This window comes from Colletotrichum abscissum (assembly GCF_030869225.1).
Source record: "Colletotrichum abscissum strain IMI 504890 chromosome Unknown Scaffold_11.1, whole genome shotgun sequence".
Taxonomy (NCBI): domain Eukaryota; kingdom Fungi; phylum Ascomycota; class Sordariomycetes; order Glomerellales; family Glomerellaceae; genus Colletotrichum; species Colletotrichum abscissum.
This window is the reverse complement of record NW_026849999.1, coordinates 383,134-407,021: the sequence shown is the minus strand read 5'-3', so window position 1 is coordinate 407,021 and position 23,888 is coordinate 383,134. Positions and strand designations below refer to the sequence as shown.

The window sequence follows — 23,888 nt, the reverse complement described above, 5'->3', positions numbered from 1 at the left end:
TTGACCTGTATGAGAATGAGATGAGTCAAGTAGGCTGGAGTTTGAATTGGACAAGATGTGGGTCAAGGCCGGTGCAGAGGTGGCTAAGGTAGGTAAGGTATCACGCAAGAGCCCTCCACTCGTACAGTTCTCTTTCTTTCTTTCTTTCTCTCTCTCTCTCCTTCTCCCTCCCGCACTCACTAGTATTGTTTATCTCTGACTCTCCCTCTTTCCATGTGTGGGATCGACTGAGATTTCAAGTAGTCTAAAATGGGTACAAGGTATTGAAAATGGTGGCCCTGCCCAGTAGTTGTCGATGAAAATATGCTGTCAATTGCGAATCTCATCAGATTTACCTCCAGTGTCCATGTCCCCGGTTTGCCGGCACTTGACTCGATGTGGGTGATTAGAAGTCAGTATCCGTAGAAATCTGCCAAATCCCCAAAGGATAACTTTTAGTGGAGCGACGTGGGATTGAGAGTTTGTGACTGGTAATTGTTGGTCTGTGCCGTGGCATGCGGGGCGCCGAGGATCGGAGTGATGCCCCGCGAGGGGCATTTTATTCGACTCTACCTGCTGTCTCTCTACCTTACGCAATACGGATACCTACATATAGTACCTTTCTAACATACCTAGGACCTCAGACCCAAAGCCCAAATATTTGAACTTCTTGAAAGTAAGGTAAGTGAATTTGGGCATCTACGACGTGATATCTATCAAGCGAAATGTATCATAGCAGACCCAAAAACAGAATTGGTTTCCCTCGAGCCCTCACCTCAAGCCTCAAGCCCCAAGCCCCAAACAGACAGCGTTAAGATATCGGATAATACTATTGGTGACGGTGATAACCAAACAGTCCATAGCTTTGGTCCAGCCTATCATCTAACCAGACTATCCATTAATCAAGAGCTGAGGAACACTAGTCGACACCGGTCTAGCATTTCCACAAACTTGGCCCAAGACACGAAAACACCTACACGCATTCAAGAACTTGGTAGACCTCCGTGGAAGCCCATGTCAGCGAGATCAGCCTTGTGAAGAGCTTTTCTAGTATCTATCTCAGCGTTGAGCAGTCCCCAAGCAAGCAAAAGTATCTCAACATGACTCCCATATGTCACAATCATTTCCGTATTGCCCCGGCTTCAGCCTCATCTGGTCGTCATCATCCTTTGTAAATAGAACAACTGCCATGCCATGCATCCGTATCCGTGCCTAAATCGTAAAAGCCAGCCTTTAAATAAGAAAAATATGTTGCAATAACATCGGCACTCGTTCTGTGCGGCCGAGTAATCTGTTGATAATTTTGAGTCGCTCGACATTGGAGGTCTTGCCAGCCCCGATAGCTGTATCAAAACGTTCCGGTGGAAGACAACCCACTGCATATCTCCATCTCGTTAATGATACTGACGCCTGCTGGTCTTGCTGCCGATACAGCTGATACTATCACTTGGTGCTACGCTGATGGCGTCATCTTCCCAGGCACTACGACCACTGTCAATGCGGCTCTTTGGCGGAGGAGGGCCGCGTGCCGACACATAGGTCGGTGCTCGCGTGGCAGGGGGGTAGGCGAAGACGGGTTGAGTGTTTCGAACCGCCGTTGGAGCTCTACTTGGAGCTCTGGTTGGAGCTCTGCTCGGTGCTCTGCTGGGTGCCTTGCTAGGGACAACAGTAGCCGGCGCCGCCTGAGTGGGTGCCATGCTCGGGGCTCGGCTAGGTGCCACAGTAGGAGCTCTGCTACGCACAACAGTCGGAGGCCTGCTAGGCGCCCTGCTCGGCGCCCTGCTCGGCGCCATGCTCGGCGCCTTGGTGGGTGCGCGGCTCGGGACGAGGCTGGGGGCCATAGTCGGCGCGCGACTGGGTGCACGGCTAGGTGCTTGACTCCGCCCGCCCAATATCGTCTCAACAGTGGGCGGGGGCGGACGGATGGTGGACTGAGACCTCCCGCTTCGGGCTGAGACGTAGGTTCCGGCATCGTCAACGATGGTGCGGGGCACGGCCGACCTGCTGGCCATGCTGTGTCTTGAGCCTGCGTTACTTTGGTGCTCGTAATCAGTGAGCATAAGGGGGGCGGTTCGGGGAACGGCGGCTTGGCTGCGAGAACGAACACTGCTGCCTCTTTCGAGCTGATAGCGAGACGAGTGCCGGCTGCGGGTGTCGTCGTACAGGTCATCTGCGGCACGGCTTCGAGCGCCGACCTGGCTGTACTTGGCCATGTACTGGGGAGGTGCTCGGTTGTCCGATAGTGCCGGGTAAGCCTCTGGGTACCGGATCTTCTCGACGGTCCTCTCGACTTCGACATAACGTCCGGCCTGCGGATCGGTATATTGATCGGGGAAGGTGGAACGGCGTTGAAACGGAGGGGCGGCTCCGGAGCCATCAAACTCCTGGCGCGGAGCTCGTGCACGTTCCTTGCGCATCATTCCGTAGGTGACGGCAGCGCCGGCGGCGGCACCAACAGCTGCACCTAAAAGACTTCCGACAAGGGTGTTTGTAGCGATGCCACCGCTGGATGGAGAGGGCTGAGATGGGATTTCGTCTCTTTTGGTTGGCGATTCGATGACCGAGGTGGTGACGCTTCGACGAAGCATTGTGTAAGGAGGTTCGTTACCGGGAAATGACCCAGAGCGAGCGGCCATGGCGAAGACTGATGAAAAGGTCCCGGCAGTAGCGGAACCGGAAACAGAAGGCGGCGGGGGGGGCTCGGATGCTGCAACGTCGTAATTCCAATCCAGAATACGGCCAGCCTCCTCCGTGGTAGACTGTGTCTTTCGAACAGTAGAGCCAGCGTAGGAGGGAGGATAGTTGGGAGGGGGTTGATATACAACTTCCATGGTGTTACCGTCCAAGTCGGTCACAGTAGCCCGGTGGATATCGCCACTTTGAGTGATTAAAGCGGGACGAGTGAAGTGATCAGCCGGGACGCTGGACAGCAGGTTCGGATTGGCCCGGACGGCAAAGGCGTGGAAGTCGGTGACAGCGGTGGGGGAGGGAGCAGAAAAGACGGCGCGAGAGAGCTTCAGGGGCTCGCTGGAATTGCGGGCCTCGCGGATCTGGAAAATGGGGGTGAGCGGGGACAGTATACCGTATGTGACGGTGCTGGGAAGTCTGCCAGGACCTGAAGTGGTGATGGCCGTCTTGGAGTCGGTGTCGGCGCCTTCGTTGGCGCTGGCGTTGGCGTCCGGGGGAGCGGTCTGGGAATCCGTAGATATATAGTGGATGCCCAGAGATTGAAAAATGGCGGAGTAGAAGGAAGTTGAGGAGGGGAGGTGGGAGACGTCAAAGTAGGGAGTCATTTGGGGCGGTTGGTAGTAAAGGGCCGGTCCTGATGACTAGATAGGGCGGCTGTTTGAGGTGAGAGTGAAGCGAAGCGAAGAGCTAGGTAGCAGGTCGAGAATAGTTTCGTGTAAGTGCCGTTGCGCTTCCGCGGACGCGAGGGGGGGGGGGGGGGGGGGGGGCGGAGAAGGGGGCCAAGAGAGGGAGGGGGCGCCCGGTGGTGGGGGTTTTGGGGGAGGGGGGCGTGGGGGGAGGAGGGTGTGGGGGGGGGGGGGGGCGGGGGGGGGGGGGGGGGGGGGGGGGGGGGGGGGGGGGGGGCAGAGGCGCAGACAGGCGACTCAAGCTAAGTAGGCTTAGTGGCAGCCTCGTTGATTTGTGCGTTCTTCGAGGTGGTTGCAAAGAAAATTCGGAGTGAAACTATCCAGGGCAACCTATTGATGATGGTGTGTAGGTTTATGGTGGTGCACTGGTGATGGTGGTAGTGCTAGTGGGTGATTTGGTAAGGTATTGACAGGCAGGCAGCGTAGCACCGAGACAGATACCAGAATGCTAATGACAACAAGAAAGGGGAATCAACCTCAAGCATGCCAGGTCCCGACTCCTGCGTGAAAGGAAATGCTTAAAAGAGATACTTCTTAGTCTGACGAGGGGGGGGGGGGGGAGAGGGCACGCGCAACCGACATAAACCAAGCTGTGAGAGGGTCAAGACTCAAGCAAGTCTGCCCGCACATATGTGTCTTATGTACGGAGGTGCGTCTCAATAGTCCTTGCAGTTGCTGCCAAGACCAACCCCTGCCACAGACAGGGGAGTCGACAAGGGGCTGGCTAGGGTGTATATAAGCGGCAGAATTCGGCCACTATAATTATCGTTAATTATCGTCGATTTTGTAATAAAAAAGCGTTAATTAAGGTTAATTAGTAGCTATTTAACGGTATAATCTAGCCCGTTAACCCTCTTTATATTTATTACCGCCCTCTAGTATAATTATTTACTTAATATAATAAAGTATCCTTTTTATTTATTTCTAAATTTCCTTTAGTAATAATACGTACTAATACTCTTATTAACGACGTATTACTTCTACCCGGGACCTAAGCGCCCCCTTTTTAGTAATCTATCTCTTTATTTACGGCTAATAAGGTTTAATAAAATTAAGGTCGGGCGAATTACCTAGCTAAAAAAGCTTCGTAATCTTAAAAAGGCTATACATATAGTAAGTAAAATAATAGTTATAGGTAAGCACCTTATCCTCTTATATAATTAGATTACTAAGTAATCCTTTAACCTAAGGGAATAATTTAGGTAATAGGATCTTTTTATAATATCTATATTAGTTAATCCTGCCCTTACTATTTTATACTAACTTATCTAATTTCGTATTTTAATTAAATTAGGGCTTACGGCCCGGTAAATTCTATAAGCTTATTCGCTCTATACTACTCTTAAGCTCTTATTATTAACGTCGAACGGGCTCGAGTTTAATATTAAGCTAAGTAATCTCTACTTCGGTAGCCTTCTTCTTAGTAATAGTCTCGGGAATTTAATAATAATACGGCCCTTTTTTTTTATATATAAAAGAGCCCTAAAATATAAATTTAAAATAACCCTTCTACCTCTTTTATATATACTATTTAGTATAGGCCTTATCTAAGTAGTGCTAGAGCTTATAGCTATTACGGTAGTAATTAAGGGTAACTACGGTCTTATTTAACTATATAACCCGCTTCTAGTCGTCGAGGGTTTAGTACTAGTAATTAAGGTACTACTTAAGTCGCTCTTACTATATCTTTTTCGTTAAGCCTAGCTTATAAGTTAGTTTAGTTTTATAAAAGCCGTAGTAATAAAGGATTTACTAAATAGTTATTATTAATATATTAACACCGTCGTCTCTTATAAAGTCTTTAGTAATATTAATATAGTTCTTTTTATAGCTATACTAGTCGTAGTAAACCTTATAAATAATAGCGTCGTTAACCTCTTTAGTTTACTTAGTTAAGTAGCTATTTCGGGGGGTATTTTCGTAATAAATAAGTTAAATTAAAAAAGTAAGAGTAGCTAGGTCAAATCCGTTCTTTTTTATATAGATAAGAACGTTAAAGACGGTACGGATTAGAATTCTTAGAGCCTAAAATATCTATTTAATAATCTACTTAATTATATAACTTTATAAAACTAAAATTACTACCTTAACGCCTAGATCTAGCTTCTTCTTTATTAGTATCTTAGGATCTATACTAAGGGGAAAAAAAGGGCTCTAAAAGTAGTAATTTAGCGGGTTTAATAGTTTTAATATTCTCGTAAACCTCGTAATAATCGTAATAGTAGTATATAAGTTAAAGTAGTTACTATAGGTAGTACTAGGGTAGAAAGTAATTAAAGTAGGTTAAAAATAATCCGTGGCCTCCGATTGGTCGAAATTAGTTATAATTGTGGGTCTAGGTCTTGGCAGCAACTGCAAGGACTATTGAGACGCACCTCCGTACCTACTCCCGTCGGTAGCTACCTACCTAGATACCTTGCAACGTCTCTGGCAACCCACCCACCTGCAACTATGTACAAGACCTACTTTATCTGGGAGGTGAATATTGGCAGCCATACGGAAGCCAGTACTTTGTCTTCAAGGTACGGCGTGCCTAGGTAGGGTATCATCAGCGGCACATCCATCACTCCAGTAGCACGGGGCCGCCATAAACTGACAGCTTGTCCCTGCTGCTGAGCCCAACCTACCTACCTTACCTTGAGGCAGCTTAACGGAAACCCCACTCACAAGTCGGTAAGGAGTCGCACTTTTCGTCCAGTGCCTTCTGGCCAAATCCAATATGCAGCCAGCCCGTTCCGGACGAGCCCAGTCCAGCTGCGATGGTGTGTGGTGAACTGCAGCTAGTGGCCGGTGATGCAGGTGGCATGTCCACATTGCGCCGGGACATCCAGCCGGAGACCTCAGACGGGCCACGGAAGCATAGGGCGGACCACTTGATCTTTTTCGGCGCCTATGAAAGATGAGGCTATCCTAACGCCGCGCCAGCCAGTTTAGCATAGCCTGTACAGAGTACAGGTGTACGGATGCCAACTACGTGTAATTTGCCCCATCCTTCAGATACCAGCATTCATTCCCTCATTCTGAAGGGCGACTGACTGGTGTCATTGGGACCGTGGTCAGGCCCAGCCGCCCAACGATGTACATACAACCGGCCACAGGCAAGCGCCGCTTGGTATCGGGAGCTGGAGCTGGGGCTGGGGCTAGAGCCGGGCTACGTGTACGAATACCTGGCAGAACCGAGGAACGAGAAGTCAAGTGGTGCTTCAGGTGGGTAGATCATCCTGCAAGCAGCAACGGCTGCCGCATCTCACGATCTGGATCGTGTCGGGAGCATGGTCGTCAATGTGTGGTCTGTATGATGTTGATACGGGTCCTAATCTCAGTCTCAGTCCGGAGTATTCTTGCGGATAGTGGCACTGGAGCGTTTGATCGTTTCGTCGTGTCCGGCTACTATTCGTCTCTTCAAGCCCCGCCTTGGCCTTTGTTGCTGCAGACTCATTTGTCGTGCCCTGAGTTAAACCAGGATGAGAGTAGCCACCCTCTCGGGACCGCTAGAGAGATGGATCAAGATTGCAGGTATCCGTAGAATCCTTGGTCCAGACGAAAGCTAGAGGCGGTGGGAGCACTTGTGGGAGAGGAAAAACATGAAGAGAGAAGGGAGAAAAGGAAGCCTCCTCGAATGCTATTAGCGACCCATGCCACAAAGGGTTCCATTTGGTATTGGAAATATCCAAGACTGTCTTTCGGGTAATAAGTAAGCTAAACCGGCCGAGAAATACCGCACTGCAGATTATCCAACCCTGGGGAACGAAAGGCGGTCGTCAGAAATCACTTGGTATAAAAGTCGCGTCTATAACTACTGTCATTGGACAGACTGGACGCACGAGTGCGCGGGAGTCCCGTCGGAAGCGTTTGCGGCTTCCAAGTGGTCCGCTGGAAGCAGCACCTCAGTACGTAAGGTACCTTAGGTAGGTAGGTACCTTGGTCCTTGGGTATGAAAAAGCCGCTCGTTGCGCGCGGTCCAAATGAGAAGCAGCTGCCATACTCTGGAAGACGAAGTGAGCGTGGTAAAGTACCTCAGGTATCCATCCACACATCAAAGTGCAAACTAAGGCACATTAAGGTATCTCTTGTATGATAAATTAATAGAAGCTACCTCATTATCCGCTCCACGTTTCCTGTCTCCCACCTCACTGTCCCAAGTTGCTTGACCTGGATTTCCTCGATACCAAATGTCCCTTGACCTAAGGTATTGCCTCACCTACCTAGCAGGCACGGTACCTACCATCTCTTGGGAAAGTCTCTGTGCTCTGCAAATGTACTTTCCAATTTCGCATCTGTCTGTAACTCACCGCATCCACCCCCCTTCCACCACGTCGCAGCTTGCCAGGCTTTTTCGCGGCTTTGCCTTCCTTGACCGACTTGCCCTGACGTGCTGTATTCTCTATGAGTCTCCATCTTTCGTATGGATATCAAATCCTACAATGAGGTGGTGGTTTGCGCCGTTCCATCTCCGAATACAGATATCCTCTCCACTTTGCCTGGGCACCATAGCTGCCAGCATGGTGCACCCAGCCTCGCACTTTCTAGCTCGCGTGCTTCCAGATCCATCAACTTGTCACGAGATTGTGAGCTGGCCATGCCGCCCATTGTCGGATTTCAGCATGTTCAAGTCTCAACCCCCATACCAGAAGGGCACTAATGCAACTATGCGTCCACCTTGCCTGCTGCCCAACCTCCCACCAGCTTGAGTCCCCGGGTCCCCGACATGTTTTGTGAGCTCAGTACGGAGGATTCAGGACAAATGCGCATATCCATCCGTATGGACGCATACATATCTCCTCCCACCCAGTCGGGCACATCGGTCCGCGCCGCCCTGTTCCACGCGCCCCCAACATACCCCCTGCTTTTGTCAACTTTGCCCGTCGATTCTATCACATTCGAACCGTCAAGTGGTAATGCGGTGTACACACCAGCCCAGTCTGACTCCCTCACATGCACACGCGGGGCAGTTCCATGCATGGTAAGGCGAACGAGCCTCACTATTGTCGCGTCCCTCTTCGTCCCTGAGCAGACTGAGGTGACCAACAAACACTTCATTTTGCCTTCCATGCCGTAGTCCACTCAGGCATCAATGACAAGCCAAATCACAAACTCAACCGTTGCCCGACACTGTTTTTTCCCATCTTTCGTTCAACCGCACCTATCTATGCTCATCAGTCCAGCACCTTCTTGGCAATCCATGAGTCTATGCGGCAGTCTTTCGTCTTTCCTTTTCGTCTAGGATGCCTTCAACACCTAATTAAGGAAGTTAGACGGAAACACGCGGCTTCGTACCGCAGTACATTCACAGGCACACACGCATTTGGATCAGATTCATAGTACACGGCATCTTGATTTCTTAACCCAACAAACACGGTAGATACATTGTCTTTCTAACTGGCCTCCAAGTATGAGGCCTTGCAACACCTATCCGCGTAGCCGCTAGTATCCAGCTATACACCATTAGTCCTTGAAACGTCGTCCTTGTTTTCCTTTTCCTTTTCCTTTTCCTTTTCCTTATTTTTTTTTGGTATGCTCCCCAGCGACACCGCTGAGCGTTTGGTCGCAATGTACCCTTTTTCATGTGCAAATCAAAGGGTGGCCCATTTTGTCACGGCACTTGCCGAGAGCACGAAGATATCACTCTAACAATAGCCAAGGCCGCCACCCCTATAGATCCTGAGTAAGGGGCAAACAAAAAGAAACGACAACTTAGGTTGAAGTTGAACTGTCAAGGCGGAGAAAGCGCCTTGGACCCGTTGTCGAACGCCCCGGTTTTGGTTGCAAAAACAGCGACAGCGATGGCACAGGTAACCCAAGTTTCCAAGATCGCGCGCGGACACCATGATGTTGTATCGTGATTCCGTAGGCGCAACCCCTCGACTTTCAATTTGCCGCTCTGGGGCGCATTTCGCACCTCCAAGCGCCTGGGGGCCACCACTTACATTGCCGCTCTGATTCGCCATCGCTGCTGCCTGGATTCGTGTCCCCGCAACGTGAACGACTGCGTAGATGTCGGGTTTCGACTACTGAATGTCCCAGGAATCCTCAGCAGCGTGGCAAAACTTGCTGCAAGCAACGCTGGCGGACAAGCTGTAGTTGCTGATGGAAATCTTCTCGTCGACGAGGCCATCAGCAAAGGTATCGGCACCCTTTGCCATGGCACCGACGAAGACGCAAACACTCTCCTTGGGGGCGAGCGTGTCGATGTAGTCTCTGACGTGTACCAGAGGGGCCTCGAAACTGAGCGTAACCTTGCGGCAGTTGGGCGGAAGGTGATCGGTGATGGGATTCTGGATTACACGAAGCAGCTTCTCCTGCGAGTTGGTCGAGCGGATGGACAGGCGATGCAGCAGTTGAACCATCAGACCGGCAAAGCGCTTGAATGTACGCGGGATGCGAACAGACGGCGAGACCTCGATCAAGACACCCTTGGCGGTATGAATGTAGATCTGAAGCTTGCCGGCCTTGTTGATGGGGGAGTCGAGCAGGGTCAGGAGGCACTAGTCAGTATGGTCAGCATGTTGGATGCAGACACGGCGGGCTAGGCGCGTTGAGGCGCAAAAGCAGTAGCACAAGCAAGGGCAAGAGCAAGAGCAAAAGCAAAAGCAGTTCGCTGGTAGTATCCAACCTGATGTGTAATATCCGGGCGCGCGTCACTAATGTCGCGGTTCATCTTGCGCATAACTCCAATATGCTCGTCGCTGTTGAGTAGCGAGTACTTCTCCTCACGTTGGACGCCGTTGCGGCCGGTGCCGCCATGTGAAGCCTTGTAGGTCTCGAGACTGGCGTTGGAGAGAACGACAATGAGGCGCTGAGAATCCTTGTCGGTAGGAGGGATGGCGGTGTGCTGCTCAGCGACCAGCTGAGGGAGAGCAGGAGGGGGAAGAGACTGGGTGCCTGTTGGGATACGCAGGTTAGCAAACCTATGTCAATGGAGCAGAGCCAGCTGTGTGGGCTTGCCCTTGTGCGAACTGTCTGCCATGTCTTCCATCGTGTCGCGATTGCCTGCGTTGTGCTGGACACTCGATATGTGGTGTTTGGGGTAGGGGACGAGGTGAAGTGTGCAGGGCGGCGGGGTAGCTACGGCTTATAACCACGAAATGCTGCGCGCAATTGGAAGTAGGATGGCTGGCGCAGAGGCTGTCCGTGAAGAAGGAGGTTCCCGGAATGACAGCGGCAGACAATTGCAATAGGGAGGAGCCCTGGATTCGGGGTTTTCACTTGATGCAAGGGAAAACGTGAGTCGCGCAAGGGACGCACATTGGGAACTTACGAGGTCGCTTGACGCCAGCACGGGCCTCTGGAGAAGACATGTTGATTTTTTTGGAGGGGGAAATTCGACGATGGGGTGGTGAGATTCGGTGCAGGTTTTTCCCGGCTTCTTCTTCTGTTTTCTCTTCTTGTCTCGTTACACAGACAGGAAGGTGCGTACAGCAGGCGCGTTGTTGCACACAGCAAACAATGAAATGAGAAAGTAGTGAGAGAAAAAAAATGAAGAATAGTTGAGTGAACAGATATGGAATAGATCTGGTCACAGAGGTGAGGAGAGGGACTGCGTGAGGGTGAAGTAAATGGTAAAGTAGTGAGCGCGAGTCGAGAGGGAGGAATGTTGGTTTTGAATTTTCCGACGAGCGAGGGACCAAATCTGAGGGAAGATGATTCAGGCCGAGTTGCGAGGGAAGAAGACAGACTACCTTGGTTGGCTTAGTCCAAGGTGGTGGTGGGTGGGTGGCTTACCTTATGAGGGACACCAAAGTGACCAAACACTTGAGCAAAGGTACCGTCGCCTCTTCGAACCTAGGTACTGCGTACCTATGGATACTCACCTCACTCTTGACTGCTGCTGGGGCCCTTGGGACCTTGGGACCTTAGATGCGGGGTGAGTGTGATGGAAACGGAACTCGGATAGGTACATTTAGTACACAGTGTTGAGCTCATCTTATCACCGAAGCATTGCCCCGAAAGCACAGTTCTCTACAGTGCGAGAAGCGCCGATCAGAGGGAGGCACTTCTGAATCGTCCCTTTGAGTGGATTTCAGCAAACTCAGGCCCACCTTGCTCAAGGTACCTTACCTAGGTATCCGTAGGTTTGTCTTCTTTGCGATTTTTTACACGGTCAGAGTCACGGCACACAAGTTTCTGCTCGGCTCGGGTCTCAGCCACTCGACTTTTAGCCGCTACGGCGAATGTTTGCCGAACCATCAGGTGCGTTTACCCGTAACAGAGAAAACTAACGCTTCTTGGGTTCCGCGTCCTCTACCATATTACTTGGTCAAACTTGTCAGGTCAGTCTGTTTTGTACGTGAAGGCTTGCCTTCTCTCAGCAACCCCAAGGGGCAGGCTCCGTCTCGGTGCATTGAGACCTACCGAGATCGGGGAATCTAGGCGTCCGTCTGCCGATGCTGCCACTGGCTATTGTCCTTAGTGGTTTTTATACCAGTGTGAGAAGTCGGTGCCTTTAAACACTTGTGGCTAATGATGCCCCGGTAGATATGCAGTGGACGTGTGGGCCATGCTTTTTTGAGCGATAGGAGTACTGAAGAGACACTTGAACTCAAAGTTGCCCAGACAGCGGAAAAGTTAACCGCGATAGGAAGAAGGTAATACAGAAGAAAGCCTCGGTCATCTCCATAGCAGACGTGTCTTCACATGAGTAAAACCCCTGGTCACTTATATGGTATACGCGTCGGCCCTCTGGGGCCACATGGATACGTCGGAATGGCCTTGAATGGGTCATGGAAAATTGTATCATGTCAGTCTGATGCCCCTACAGAGGGTGCTCACAGCGATCAAATTGCGAGGGAAACGCCAATCCTGTTCCAGGAGAGCGCGTTTTGCCTTGAGGTAGGCAGTGATGAGTTAAATTGTCTATAGATAGAACACAACAGTCTGGTTCTGAGGGAAGTACTTGAGTATGACTGCGGCCTTTACATGGCTTGCATCCTGGTGGATAGCTGATCTGCTCGGAACGCATGACACCTGACAGACAAAACACCAAGGCAGTACATATTCGATCCCAATTCGAAGGCGGGTACGCTTACGCCTTGCTTGGTACCGATCGCTCCAGCTCATCGGGGATGTTTTTAAGCCAAAATAAGTGAAGCAAGCTCATGTTTCAGCTCGTAGAACCAACAGAGCGAACCAAGCCTTGGTATTGACTGTGACAAGAGAAAGAGACAAAGTAGGCTGATGAGCCGAGATAGACCTTGACATTGTACACCTAGGTAAGGTATCTGAGGTAACCCCCGTGGCCCCGGAACCCAGGAACCAGCTGTCACCAAAAGCCACAGGCCAAGCCAAGCCACCTTGTTGAATTTAAGGTTATCTTAGCGTCTGATCTTTCCACTCTGTCGGACTCCAATCGAGTAGGCCAGAAAATGGTCTTGGTGTCGGTAAAAACATGGCCCGCTTGACCAATGAGAAGCGAGGAATCATGATCCATTCTTTAATTTTCCACTCTCTCCAGGAGGCTTGAGCATACCGTATCGAGGTCACCATCACAGCCAGCGATCTATTTGAAATACCACGCGACACCCTCAGCACTTCCAAGCTCACGACCTGGTTCCCTCTTGGGATCTTTTCGACAGACCGAGTTCGCTGCCATTGTATATCACCAACCGCCCACCATGTCAGCCCAGACCATGGCGCAAGCCCGCGCAGTCGTCCGCGAGCTCAACGGCGTCGTCGTGAGCGCAGGGCTCATGCAGAAGACGGTCAAAGTGCGCGTGGGTGGCCAGCAATGGAAGCAAAAGGTCCAAAAGGTGAGATACATAGAACCCAGGAGTTATCAGCTCTTGGTCCATGACTCTTATCTTTGAGGAGACTAACCAGCCTCGGCTTCCTAGATGTTCACGAAACCAACGCACTACCTCGTCCACGACCCCAACTCATCCCTTCGCACAGGAGATGTCGTTTCCATTGTTCCCGGATGGAGGACATCACCTCACAAGCGCCACGTCGTAAAGAGCATCATCGCGCCCCACGGTACACCCATCTCAGCGCGCCCACCGGTACCGACCGAGGAGGAGAGAATCGCAGCCAAGGTGCAAAAGAGAGAAGCCAAGGTTGCTAGACGAGAGACGCGGCGGCAGGAGAAGTCTTCAAAATCGACTCCTGAGCCCGAGGTCGACTAAGGCCTGAGATTGGCGGAAGAAAAACTGAACAGAGAACCAGGAAAAGGTATAGTAAGGATTACAACACAACGCTGTATAACACAAAGGAGGAAGGAAAGGGAGTTGACACAGAGCACTGGGCATCGTATTCACTTCAGTTGACGATATCCTTGGCCTGATTTGTGGCTGGAAACGTGTAGACGAACATCCGAGGTCACTGGTGAATCATTGTACAAATACCAACACTATTGCAGTAGTCTCTTGTCTTAGCCATCTACGCAGAATATTTCGTAAAACTTGATATCTCTTGTTCCTTTACCGATAATCAAGCGCCTCTGGAGGGTATCACTTCCACGTGCGCTCCCCTAGCCAATCGACCAATCGCCATGTCACGCAGAAACAAAGAGAAACAAAAACACCTCGCGAATCGCATGCCTGCTGCCCTGCATCATCCACCTCGCTCGCCAAACTCCTTGGCCCAATCCTCATATTCCTTCAAGCCCGTTTTGCTCACACTCGGTCTGATAGTTGTCAGACTCGCCTCAAAGTCTGCCAATGAAATCGGTCGGATTTCGTCCATGGTCATGTGCAAGAGAGCTTCGCCCAAAGAGCGGAGCGGACCCATGGCCGCATCTTTAGCCAGTGCCGTTACATCGGAGCCCGAGAATCCTGTGCCCATATCAGTATCAGTTCTGATGGCCGTTTCGCCTCTAAAATGACGACGAATACTTACCATCTGTAAGGAGAACGAGCTTCTCAATGTCCGCGTCGGACAGGACATGCTTTTGCTGCCCCAGAAGTGTTCGAAACTGCGTAGAGCGAGTCTCGGACTCAGGCAGTGGTATGTATTGACGCCTCACAAACCTGCGGCGTGCGGCTTCATCAATAGCCCAGGGCAGATTGGTTGCCGCCAAGACAAGCACTCGGTTCGCATCTCCTCTGGTCTTGTCCTTTTCATCCACGGCCCGACCCGCCGCAGCTCGCTGTAAATCACTCCACTGAATGAGAAACTCAGTCTTGATCCTCCTTGTCGCCTCGTGCTCTCCCGACCCGGACCTCTGAGAAAGTAACGAGTCAATTTCGTCAACGAAGATGATGCTTGGTGCCAGAGTCTTCGCCAGAGAGAATAATGCTCGGACGAGCTTCTCGGACTCGCCCAAGTATTTACTCGTCAAGCTGCTTGCTGATATCGAGAAGAATGTCGACCGTGATTCTGTTGCTACAGCACGCGCCAGCATGGTCTTGCCCGTGCCTGGCGGACCAAAAAGCAGCATTCCTCTTGCAGGCTCCCGAAGTCCCATGAACAAGTCAGGTCGCAGGAACGGGTAAACCACGTTCTCCCTGAGTGCGTTCTTGGCTATCTCTAGGCCGGCAACATCGCTCCATCGGACCTCATCGCCCTGTACAATGATCTCATTGAGAATTTGCTTTGCGGCTGCCTCGTCCACGCCGGTTGGAAGGTTTTTCATAATCTTCTTTTTCGTTTCCTTCCAGGCTGTCTTGAGCGAAGAGCCCTCTTTTTCATCGTCGGCAGATGCTTCGGAAGAAGGGCCTTCAGCATCAGCTGCGATTGCGTTTTCTTTCCTCTTTCCCTTCCTCTTCTTGCCAGGTACCTTCGGACTTGTTTCTGCGTTGTCCGAGCAACTCGAAGATGAACGGCCCCGCGACAATTGCACGTTACGATGAGATCTATCGGCTTTATCCTGTTCTGATCCGCTCGTGAGATTATTATTGGGCCGGGTAGGTATGTCCCCGACTGGCTTCCTCCGTATTCTGGCCACGTCCGGCGTAGTCTTGCGTCGTAACTCTGACTCGTCAGCGTCAGATGACGGAGGCCGTTCATGAGGCGATGCTCTGGATCGTGAGACTGAGGACGTTGGGTCCCTTGAACGCGAGGTCCGCTCTTGTCTTGGGGTGCCATGCTCGACCCCTGGAGCATCTTGATAGGACATGGCGTTCAAGGCACTCGATGCCGCACTCACGGACAAGGCTGATGGTCGCACTTGCGATGAATCCTCAGATGTTCTTGCACTACCAGTCGCATCTGAGAAAGACGGATGAGCTTCTCTGGGCGTCACGAGCCGACGGGTATGTACGTCCCATTGCATGCCAGACGAGGGCGGCGGCTTGCGGGACTGCTCTGCAGGCGTGACAGGCGCAGACGATGAGACCTCTGGTACTGCTGGCGACGCTCTGGAGAGTCTTTCTCTAGAACTCAGGGCAGTCCATGCAAGAGTTGCAGCTTTGCTGGCACCAGGTCCTTCGGTCTTGGACAATTTTCGACTTGACTTTGCAGATTTGTCGCCTGGCCTCCCGCTCCGCAGGGTGGTCCGCATGGTGTATTTCTCAGGGCTCGGAGACCTCATAGTCGGCTCCTTCCTAGACGTTACTCGGGGAGAGTTTGAAGGGCCGGCAAAGGGAGACGTCACGGGACTTTGGTCGCGACCGACTACAGCCTGCTCAGATGATGTTCTGTAGGGCAACGACGGTCTTTTGGGCAACGCGGGCCGCGAGAGATCGGGATATCTTATAGCTGGAATTGTGCCTTGGCCAATGTAGCCTCGTTCAGGAGTAGACATGGTGTATGGGTCGGGGGAGATAGAGCGGTTCGGGGTGGGTGGGTTATTGGGTTGAGGAGTCAAGGCGTCTTGTCGGGATATTCGTAACGCTTCAAGCAGGTCAATGCGCTCCTTGCACTGCAGTTCGAGCTTGCGCAAAGAATCTATCAAGGCGTCTTCTGTTTCGGTTCCAGCAACGTAATTGGGTAGTAGCTTGGTGATGCGTTGGTCGTTGAGCTGATCTAGGGCATTCCTCCAGCATCGCATCGCCTCGGTCTCATCACCCTAGAACATGGGAAAACCTGAATTAGCACAGACAAATCATCCTTTGGTATGCCACGCCATTGAATTTCGGAGCAAGCAAAGATATACCTGGCTTTCATAGTAAACAGCAGTGGAGCATTTCAAGTAGCTGTCGTCGTATGTCTTCTGGAGGATGGCAAGGCCCCGAGAGCGTGACATGGTACTGGAAGCCAGACCATAGTATGTCCAAGTCTGAGTAGAGACGCGAGATGGTTCTGACGTTGGGGCAGAAAATTCGTCACGATCCGGAACGTCGAAACAGTCGGGATGAGCTTTCCACAGCGGAGGATGGAGTTGAGCGAACTGGAGCTGAGGTTGAGGTCAGGTAGAGTTCAAGGTCAGGATGCGGTGCCTTTGTTTCTCCCGCAGAGGGATTGCCGGCGAATGATGGCGGGGGGCAACTGAAGGCTAGCGGGCCGCAGTGACGTCGGTCTTGGTGGCTGAGTGGGGGTAAAGCAATAAAAAGGCAGACGGCAACTTCCAGCGTAGGTCATCTGTACCTTAGGTAGTGCTGCACGCGTTAGTGGCTAGCTCTCTCCCTTTGACATACCTACCTTACCTACCTACCAAAGGCAAGGTAAGTTACCTACCAGGGGAACACCACTACCCAGTATCCTAAGTGCCTTTATAATAGGAGAGGTAATGAACGTGAGATCCCGTCGGTCAGGTGCCTATTCTGCCAATACATAACTATATCTTACCTCGGGGTATCTGTTGATGCTCCTACAACACCAGTCGCACACATAAGTAGGTAAGGTACTTAATGTAGTATGGGTAGGTCAAAATACCAAGACTCCCAAGCACCTCATAGCAAACCTGGAAATTGTACCTCAGGTGAACGATAAGTCACAAAGCATCCTTTTGAAGCACATGGTCTGCACACGGCACTAGGCGATAGCAACACGCGGGGACGACTGGGTATTGAAGGTGTAGAAAGCCTTTGTGCTACCTATTAGTCTACCTGTCACACAGTCCACGCCAAAGCCTTAACCTCACTCTGAGGCCATATCCTCGGCCAGGCACCCTCGGCTTCTCCGTCACGCCCCCCTAAGACAAGAGGACCTTGATCTCCCCTGTGGTCCGAGGGAATAGGTCTCGCAGCAACTGAGGCTCGTCACCCTCATCAGCTGACGCACCGTCACCGGCTGACAGCTCGTCCGCTAAGAGCAACATCTGCTCGACGTGCTCAAACTCGTCGCAGAATCTTTCCGCAGCCTTTTCGGTGAGTTCTCGCGCCAGACTTGAATCTTGTAGGCGCTTAACATTCTCCATGGCGTCCATCAGCGCCGATGGTAAGAAGTCGTCCAGAGCCTGGCTGGCTCGACTCAGAGCTGGCGGCTGTACCTCGTCAAGCGACGCTACCTTCTTCACATCGCTGGCGTCCGTCGTAAAATTGCTTAAGGATTCAAGAATCTGCGCCAGACCAGAACCACGGCGGAAGAACTGGTATTGCTCTTCCGTGAGCTTCTTGCTCTCCTCTACAACCCTCTCCTGCAGCCGCTGTGTTCTTCTTTGAGTAAAGTCGAAAGGCTCGAGGGCATGCTTTGCTGCAAGCAAGCAGTTTGTTATGAAGATGGCACCAGCCGGTTGCCTCACACCTTTGGCCATATTTTCGCAACCTGCCAAGAAAGGCTCAAAGGCCTCTGCAAGAATTGGCTGAAAGTCGGCCTCGCGGTCCGATGACGACGCCAGCGAAATCTCGTACGTTTTCATGACCGCAGTAAGCTGCTTCAGTGCTTCGAGTAAAAAGTCTGGAGGCACAAGGTCAGAAGGCGTCTGCTGGAAATCGCCTTGTAGAGTTGCGATGTGATCCCTCATGAGCGATCGGAACTGCCTTAATGCGCCCGACTCAAGTCCCGTCATAAGCTCTAACAGCGCACACTCGCTGCCTAAAAGTTTGGCAAAGGTGTATCGATAGAAGCCAAGAATGTTGGCCAACTTGTAGGCGAGAATAGTCTCTTCGTTGGACTGAATGACCTGCTCGACTCTCTGCCTCAGCATTCTCGTTGCCCCTGAGACATCTCGGTCCACAAGGTCGTTCAGCGCCTTGAGAGCATCAAAGTCGGGTGCTGTCTCAGCGTCACCTTCGCCCAGAAGCTGCCAGAGCTCATTTGCCCGGCCCGTCTGGAGTCCCTTGGCGATTTCGTCGCCTTCCGAGACGAAAAGGATTTCCAGAGCCTCTCTCTCACTGACAGTGGCCGAGTGTATCCAGGCGAGCATGTCGCCCACATAACGAAGCGGATCGTGGGCAGCCATCTCGATAGGCTTAACCGAGTGATCTTCGAGACCGGCGGCCGTTCTACCTGTCAAGGCGACGTGAAAAGCGTCGGACAGTATGCGTTCTCTAGCCTCCGCAAAGAAGTCTAGGCAATTCTGGAAGAGCGATGGCCGCTCTGCAAGAACTCTAATGGCGCGACGAATTGATGAGTTCATCTGGGGGTTCTCGAGGTTCAGTGTTCTGAATTCCCGCTGGACCCATTTATACAACTTTTGGAAGGCAAGACCGAGATTCTTGGATGTCTGCTCCATAAGTTGCAGGCCCAGCGTCTGCTTCTCAAATCCGAGTAGAATCTCGCAGTCCTGGCTGACTCGTTTTGCCTTGTAAAGAGCAGCGAAGAAATTGTCGTCAACAGGCTCGGCGGTTGATGTCAGAGAGGCGACCTCGTCATCAGAAAGGATAAAGTGACTGCGCAATGTCTTGAGAAGTTGCTGTTTAGATTCCACGTCTGCTCTCTGATTCATCAACGATGAAGCCTCTTCCAGAATAGGCCCCGTCTCCTGCTGAGCTGCAGTAATCCGACCCCTCACATCTTGATAGTTGTGATTTAACTTGTCCAGAGTAGCCCCTATGCGACGCAGTTGCTAAAGGGGATGTTAGTCAACGAATTGGTGATTTTGGGCCAAGGGACTCACATCGGCGACTCGGCCAAACTGGGAGACAATCTCCCCATTGCTGTCAATCACCTCCTTCTGTAGGCCTAACCGTAACTGACGGCGTGTCTCGGGCGTATTCTTGAGGTTGCGACTGTCGAGCAATTGCAAGGCATCCCGAAATTCGGAATCGGCATACGATGTTGAAAGAACAGTAGTCACCTTGGATGAAATAGGGTTCAACGCCCTCGCCGATGATGTGGTTGAGGGCGACTGGGGCATATTGCCGATACTAGAACTGGACACATCTCTGCTGGGCAGTGGTCTCAAGGAAGGCGGCGGAGCAGAGACCATGGTGAGGAACGGTAAGTGAGCCAGCGGAGATCATCAACGCGCTCGTAAGAGTGGCTGATGATCAAGATTGGAAGGGATCAGGATACCGGGTTGCAGCTACTAGTTGCCTACGGGGGAGTCGATATGCCCTTCTTGGTTGGACTGACACCTGTAACTAGGGACTAAGACATGAAGGATAGAGGGCTACCTTCTTCTCCATCCCTACCTTGAGTTACGTAAGATACTCTGTACTTCCAAACCAAGCTGAGTTATGTGCCTCACAGGTCTAAGGTAGTTCCATGGGCACCTAAGGGTACTTCATTGGTCTTGAGGAAGGGTACCTACCTTAGGTGCCTTAGATAAGTTACCTCCTCAAGGTAAGATAAGAGATAAGTAAACACGTTGATAAGACACCTTAAGGTACCATGACGTCCAAACCCTTGGGCCAAAGAACCTAGGGAAGGCGGTCGAGAATACCTTAATAGCTGGGGGGATTGACGGCAAAAATGACTTGACCGCCTGCTGCCTGTGTCCACCTTCCCCACTCATGGTGCCGCCTGAGCCATGCCGTCACCTGGATGTGTGCGGACCACCAGCTATGGTACCTACCTAGCTGCCTACCTACTTGCCGGAGGGACCTGGGAGACTGACATGGGAAGCCAAAGCAAAAGGTGCTGGCCCCTCCACGACCCGTTCTGAACTTTGAGAGACACTACTACCTACCTGACTACATCTTCGGTTTCCTTTGGGCATTTCCTCTGTCTGCCGCTTAGGTGAAAACCGTCCGTTCCTGGCGACCTTGACGTGGCACGCGTGGTTGACATAACAGACATATGCAGGCAAAGCATCTATCTATCTCTGCCTACCTTAAACAGCGCTGCCGTCTTCCTCTTCTTCCTACCTGCCTTGCCATACGCACTGTAATCGCCTTTCTAGGTACTCTCCTGACATCGGACTGAAAGATTCCCTGTGCAGTAGCTAGCTTTCCTTGTCTCACTGCGTTGTCAACTTACCTACCTGAGCTGACCAGGCGTCACTCCGCATAGGCTTGTGAGTCTGAAGTCCTTCACCCCAACACTTCCCATGGCTTCTGTCACCTGCAACCACCCGAGATAGCCACATGACCGCTAAATCACATATCAAGTGACAACAACAGAGCTACCTTCAAACCGTTTTGCAGTTTACACCTCACCACTCTCCCGAGCTGACCTAAAGACCGTTCAGGAATGCGATAACAAACCGACCTTTGCCTCCAAATCCGACTGCCTCTCGTCGCGCAAGCTGCATTCGTTCGATCCTCCTCCAAATCAGACCCCGACCGAGCGCCATGAGCGACGGCCATAAGCCCTGACGACCGATTACTCCTTCGCGAAACCCGATTTGTCTCTCTTCGACATGGCTTCCAATATCTTCCCTCAACTCGGCCCACTGTCTCGAGGGTCGAGGTCGTTTTACAAGGAACTCAGAGGAGATACTGACGGCGACCTGGATATCGAAGAACACGCAGGTCTGGATGTGGACGAGGAGAACCTGCAAGAGCAGTTTCAAGACTATGACCTGGACCACATGCCAGGCCTCACAGCAGAAGACAGCCACGCGACTCTCGACAGCAATGCCAACCTGCTCAAAACACCTGTAGGAGCCACACCGGGGCCGACTGCTCGCGGGACTCATCGCGGCGGAATCCGACAAGAGTCGAGTCCACGATGGCTGGGACAGGATGATGATGGAGATAACGACGTCCCGGCTTCTTTGCTGGTTGAGCCACACGAAGTGGTAGCGCAGTCCAAAGGATCTGGGCGGAGGAAGCCAGCTGCTACTCCGTCGAGGCAGAACGCAATACCTGGTCCCTCTAGTCGACGAACCCATGCTCAATGGGAGGCCACACAAGCGCAGCAAAGGCTTCATCCAGCAGATCTCGTCAAACCAATCCGGCCCCAGGCGAAGCGATATCCCAGAGGCCTTGCGTCGAACAACGAGAAAGAAAAGGCTCTTTGGAGATGGGTTAATGTCTCGAACCTCGACTTCTTCGTTCAGGATGTCTACTACTACTATCGAGGGAGCGGTTTCTGGTGTATCGTGTGCGCGCGGGCGTTGCACCTGGTGTAAGTCGAGACTTTGAGTCTGCTGGATATTGACAGTACACGTGAAAGATGCTGACCAAATACTTTCAGAGAATCTGCCTTCTTCGCCGTATTTTTGACCTTTCTCACTCAATGTGTCGAGTACACAAAAATCCCTAACAGCAACTCGTTGAAAGAAGTTACGATTCCTCAGTGCACCAGAAAGATGTCATTCATGTGGAACACAGGCTTGTGGCTGTACGTCTTCTACTTTATATGGAAGACGGTACAGTTCACCATGGATCTTCGGCGTCTGAACCATATGCGCAACTTCTACGTTTATCTACTAGAGATACCGGAGGAGGATATGCAGACCGTTTCCTGGCAAGACATCGTTGCCCGCGTTATGGCCTTGCGGGACGCGAACCCCAAAACAGCCATCAACGTGCGCCCATCTGCGCGAGAGTGGATGCGCAATCAGTCCAAGGAGAGGCTAGATGCTGCAGACATTGCCAACCGTCTCATGAGGAGAGAGAACTACTTGATAGCCATGATGAATAAGGATATTCTCGACCTTACGCTGCCGATACCCTTCTTGCGACAACACCAGTTCTTTTCCCGAAGTTTGGAATGGAACTTGCATTTCGCAATCCTGACTTATGTCTTCGACTCCAACAACCAGGTCCACCAAGAGTTTCTCAAGGCTGATCGCCGAGGCCTCTTAAGCATCAAGTTGAAGTCGAGGCTGGTCTTTGCTGGGATCATCAACTTATTGATTGGGCCATTCGTGGTCGCTTATCTCATTGTGGTGCATGCATTCACGTACTACAATGTAAGTCCTTTCCACTGTGACGTTACGAAGATCACATCAGAGAAGCTAATATATTGGGCAACAGGAGTACCAGAAAGACCCTTCAACTTTCAGCCATAGAAGGTACACGCCTCTTGCAGAGTGGAAGTTTCGCGAGTTCAACGAGGTTCCGCATCTCTTCCAGGAGCGTATTAACATGTCTTATCCGTTTGCGAGTCGATACATTGACCAGTTCCCGAAAAAAATGACGGAACAATTTGCTAGAACGGTAACCTTCGTCGCAGGAGCCATTACTTCAGTTCTTGCCGTCGCCTCATTCCTCGATCCGCAGCTGTTTCTCGGGTTCGAGATCACGTCTGAGCGATCAGCACTGTTCTATATCGGCGTGTTCGCCGCCATATGGGCGGCTGCAAGAGGCATGATCTCTGAGGAGACAACTGTGTTCAATCCAGAGCACGCCTTGCTCTATGTCATTGAGTACACGCGCTATATGCCAGACCACTGGAAGGACCGTCTTCATACAGCCGACGTAAAGCGTGAATTCTCGGAGCTTTACAAGCTCAAGCTGGTGATTCTGATCGAGGAGATCATTGGTATACTTACGGCCTCGCTGGTACTGATCTTCTCGGCACCGAAATGCAGCGATCAGATCATCGATTTCTTCCGGGAATTCACAATCCACGTGGATGGAGTTGGCTATATCTGCTCGTTCGCCGAGTTCGATTTCAAGAAGGGCGTGGGCAAGGCCAAGCAACAGTCCGGCCCTGGCGACGTTCGAGAAGACTATTATTCCACGAAACATAACAAGATGGCAGCATCTTACTATGGCTTCTTGGACAACTATGTGATCAACCCGAAAACGGGCATCCCGGGCCATTTACCGCCAGGGAGTCGTCATCCTTTCCATCCTCCACCAGCGTTCCCGGGGCTGAACTCGCCAACGCTGGCGGCCGATATGCAAAGTTCCAGACTGGGTCGGCATGACCTATCGCGAAGTCGAGCTCCTCCTGGTGGTGGAGTTGGACAACAAACTCGAACGCCGAGGTTCGGGCCCTCGATGACGGCTCCGTCGCCGATGGCATCAATGCTACTCGATCCACACCACCAACCGGCCGCAACAGGGTTCGGCGCCCGAAGTACGCATCGGAGCCGACCCGGTCGGGGGGGATACCAAGGTGAAGGTATAATTGAAGAGTCAACTGAAGACGGGCTCGCCACAGACGCCCGACTGCATTCTCAAGGACCATTTGAAGACGAGATGTATGGGGGCTCAGGACCTTTAGGCGAGTCTGTATGGGAGACATCGCCGCCCAAAGGGTTGAGTCGAGAAAACAGCATGGCTGATGCAGGCGAGCAAGACGCCGGGGTACTGGGGCTGATTTACCAATTCCAGCAGGCCCACCGTAGCAACCCCCAAGGTGGAGGAGGGCTCTAATGCGGTAACACCATAGATAATGTTATGGGTTCGTTAACTACTTAGTAGACGAGAATGAAACTTG

General features: G+C 51.7%; 6 protein-coding genes across 6 annotated transcripts; 2 read left to right on the top strand and 4 right to left on the bottom strand.

The window, feature by feature from the left end:
• Positions 1 to 962: 962 nt before the first annotated feature.
• Positions 963 to 3,272, bottom strand: CABS01_05483 (uncharacterized protein; the record flags this gene model as incomplete). Its single annotated transcript, XM_060538853.1, has 2 exons — positions 963 to 1,033; positions 1,388 to 3,272. 2 exons carry the CDS (start codon positions 3,270 to 3,272, stop codon positions 963 to 965), a joined length of 1,956 nt encoding a protein of 651 aa, XP_060405115.1.
• Positions 3,273 to 9,361: 6,089 nt separating this feature from the next.
• Positions 9,362 to 10,651, bottom strand: CABS01_05482 (essential for mitotic growth 1; the record flags this gene model as incomplete). The annotated part of the gene is made up of 3 exons (XM_060538852.1): positions 9,362 to 9,838; positions 9,967 to 10,235; positions 10,612 to 10,651. The coding sequence occupies 3 exons, from the start codon at positions 10,649 to 10,651 to the stop codon at positions 9,362 to 9,364; spliced, it is 786 nt and encodes a 261-aa protein (XP_060405114.1).
• Positions 10,652 to 12,964: 2,313 nt separating this feature from the next.
• Positions 12,965 to 13,471, top strand: CABS01_05481 (ribosomal protein S17; the record flags this gene model as incomplete). The annotated part of the gene is made up of 2 exons (XM_060538851.1): positions 12,965 to 13,099; positions 13,184 to 13,471. The coding sequence occupies 2 exons, from the start codon at positions 12,965 to 12,967 to the stop codon at positions 13,469 to 13,471; spliced, it is 423 nt and encodes a 140-aa protein (XP_060405113.1).
• A 427-nt stretch (positions 13,472 to 13,898) lies between these two features.
• On the bottom strand, positions 13,899 to 16,470 carry CABS01_05480 (ATPase; the record flags this gene model as incomplete). The annotated part of the gene is made up of 3 exons (XM_060538850.1): positions 13,899 to 14,119; positions 14,184 to 16,293; positions 16,381 to 16,470. The coding sequence occupies 3 exons, from the start codon at positions 16,468 to 16,470 to the stop codon at positions 13,899 to 13,901; spliced, it is 2,421 nt and encodes an 806-aa protein (XP_060405112.1).
• An 888-nt stretch (positions 16,471 to 17,358) lies between these two features.
• On the bottom strand, positions 17,359 to 19,536 carry CABS01_05479 (uncharacterized protein; the record flags this gene model as incomplete). Its single annotated transcript, XM_060538849.1, has 2 exons — positions 17,359 to 19,173; positions 19,225 to 19,536. 2 exons carry the CDS (start codon positions 19,534 to 19,536, stop codon positions 17,359 to 17,361), a joined length of 2,127 nt encoding a protein of 708 aa, XP_060405111.1.
• A 1,374-nt stretch (positions 19,537 to 20,910) lies between these two features.
• Positions 20,911 to 23,824, top strand: CABS01_05478 (autophagy protein Apg9; the record flags this gene model as incomplete). The annotated part of the gene is made up of 3 exons (XM_060538848.1): positions 20,911 to 21,620; positions 21,690 to 22,410; positions 22,475 to 23,824. 3 exons carry the CDS (start codon positions 20,911 to 20,913, stop codon positions 23,822 to 23,824), a joined length of 2,781 nt encoding a protein of 926 aa, XP_060405110.1.
• Positions 23,825 to 23,888: the final 64 nt, after the last annotated feature.